Below are 2,699 nucleotides of genomic sequence, written 5' to 3'. Positions count from 1 at the left end.
GCACAGTCCGTTACTACATCTAACAATTTTCATTCACAGAAAGGGCGACGCTGCTAAGACTGGTGAGATCGTTGCAGTATATCTATTTTGGTCATTAACACCTTCTAAGTACCCGCATCCTCTGCCTAGCCTACATTACTTCACCCTCATCATCCGCATCACACTCATAGTATGCCACATACCGAGGATCAAGAACGGCCATCGCGACATCTATCTGCATCGCTGTATGTGTCGTGTTAGCGCTGGGGAAGACGTGGTGGGGATGAGCTTCTGCCCAGGAGTCGCGAACACAGTTACGGCAAGGCTTGAGGTTCGTCGCCATCGGTGGTGCACTTGTGTTACTATTAGCAGAAGGCCCACGAAATCTCATGAGCTCCTGATTGCTTGCTGGTCTAGCTTTTGCTTGTTCATCTGCCTCACGGGCAACGGAAAGCATGTATCCCCATAGCTTCCGTAACTTTTGGCCATGTCAGAACGAGGTAGACGAGGAAGGTGAATTAGAGCATACACACCCAAGGCGAGACCCATTCCTTTTGTCGCAATTCTATACCCTTCTGATTTGCCCCTCCGCCCATTGCCACCCTGCGATTCTCCCACTCCTCGTCATTAGCTTCACCGGATGTACTATGCTGTGAGTCCATCCACTCCGTATGTATAAGTTCGTCAATGCCAACACACGCGGTATCACCCAGCTTCTCCGCAAGAACTTGGGCTCCCTGACGCATTTTTGTAGCAGCCTATACGATGCAGATGCCACAGACGTCAGATAGAGAAGTCAAAGAAGCGTTCTGAATGGACGAACCCGCTTCTTACGGAGTTGACGACGAGTACGTGCTTCATTTGCCTTCGCCTTCTCACCACTCGCCTCAAAGTTCTCACTCTTCCAACGCCGTGCGGTGTTGTTGAAGTAGGTGGTCACCATCTTCTTACACTTTCCTGATGGCAAGTTCGAAAGTAAACGCTGATGGTTCGTCAGCAATGATATCTAGGATACTGAGTGGAAACGACTGACCTTATCCTCATCCTTATGTTCTTCCTCCGACAGAAGCAACTCCACTAAATGATCAATGAACTCCTGGTTCGTCGACGTAGTCGACGACTGTCTCCAGTCCGGATTCCAGAGACGAGTGGTACCCGTTGCGTTCATGCGTGGTGCGTCGTCCGCTTCAAGAGGTGGTGGTATGGCCCACTTCTTACCTCTGCCCACAGGGTTGCTGATACCGACAGCAGACTGAAACTTGGCTTGTACAAAATTCTGAACGTTCAGCGGTAAGAATATATCAATGATCGAGTATGACTTTTGTACTAACCTCTGCCTCTGTCGAAGGTCGAGGTCCGTCTGCATCGCCCTCTCCACTCTTTTTCCCCTTCCGAGCCTTACCAACTTCCGAATCCTTCTGCTTCAGTGCGATTACATCGGCCTCCAACTTCTCTAGCCTATTGATCGCCACGTTCACCTTCTCCATCGTGCTCGAGAAATTGTCCTGCAACCGTGTAAGTTCCGTTGTTGAGATGAGGGTCTGGCCGAGAGGCGGAAGGAAGTTCTGAGCGGGTGGAATTATCTGGTTTGATGGAGGTAGATTCCAGTTCGTATAACCTTCCTGCATAGGTGCGTATCCCGCCATGCCGTTCTATTCAGAAGTAACTCAAAAATGAGCGGCTGAGATATTTTGTGAAGGTGATCGGAAGAACACGCACATGATGTACTGCCTGGTGCATCTGGCCTGTATTTGACTGAGGCGTCAGCATGTACTGACCAAAACCGTAGTTTTGAGGTACGATTCCAGTACCCTACGTTATGTCGTCAGTTTGGGCATTGACAGAGGATAGGTTATCAGTAATCAACGGACATGATGGTTTGCTAGCTGGGCGGCTTGTTGGGAGGTGCCAGAGGTGTCATATTGAGTGCCGGTTGGCATGGAATAAGTCTCCTCACTGCCGGATAGTGCGGTATAGTTGTCCGATCCAGACAGAGGTATGCCAGTATAGCTAGTCGAGTCGGTCATGGTCGTTCGAGGTGATCTACCAGTGGCGGCCTTCTGCAAACTGACCTGAGCATTTTATATTCTCTCTTCTCTAGGCACACCCCACCTTGTACCGCTATCTGAACGGTTGTTGCCTGGCTACTCCTTCCGCAATATGCGGCATGTTTTGCATATTGAAGCTCAAAGATGTTGGAGACACGTGCCCCGGCTCATTTTATTTGTCTTCTTGTTCGAGACAAATATTGGGCTTTCCGAAGAATATGGAGAACAAGTGAACAAGTGTGCCTGTGCCTTCTAGCTCGCTTGCACAAGCCTGCAGGGTTTTCCTGCCTGCCAGTGGCCATGTAGCGCCATTTACTCCAGTTATATCCGTCTCATTGTCTGTAGATATGGCTGTGTCAGGGTGTCAGATCATTTTATTACTACCACAGCAATCTTATCTACATGATCAAAGCATGCGAGTCTGAATGATCTAAATAGGTCCCGAATACGTGTTCTCAAGATAGATCGGGATCAATTCGTGAGCACAACCATGGCCTTCCTACCCGGGGTGGCCAGACAGTGCTACACAGAGTTTGCAAGTCGTGATGTGGATACTTAAGAGGCGTAGACAGTCGGTGACACAGCAGTTCTACTGTTGATAGCACCGACTGTGCAGCATGGCTACGCGTCGAAAGATGGACGTCGAACAAAGGTAGACAAGTTGCGCTACCT

At 49.5% G+C, this 2,699-nt stretch overlaps 1 protein-coding gene across 1 annotated transcript; it reads right to left on the bottom strand.

Moving 5' to 3' along the window:
• Positions 1-130: 130 nt before the first annotated feature.
• On the bottom strand, positions 131-2,006 carry STEHIDRAFT_164143 (uncharacterized protein; the record flags this gene model as incomplete). Its single annotated transcript, XM_007311868.1, has 7 exons — positions 131-457; positions 513-737; positions 803-961; positions 1,013-1,255; positions 1,311-1,631; positions 1,699-1,791; positions 1,851-2,006. The coding sequence occupies 7 exons, from the start codon at positions 2,004-2,006 to the stop codon at positions 131-133; spliced, it is 1,524 nt and encodes a 507-aa protein (XP_007311930.1).
• Between the last annotated feature and the right edge of the window lie 693 nt (positions 2,007-2,699).

This window comes from Stereum hirsutum (genome assembly GCF_000264905.1).
Source record: "Stereum hirsutum FP-91666 SS1 unplaced genomic scaffold STEHIscaffold_109, whole genome shotgun sequence".
NCBI classification, from domain to species: domain Eukaryota; kingdom Fungi; phylum Basidiomycota; class Agaricomycetes; order Russulales; family Stereaceae; genus Stereum; species Stereum hirsutum.
Note: the sequence above shows the minus strand (reverse complement) of the source record. Positions and strands in the feature narration are given on the sequence as shown.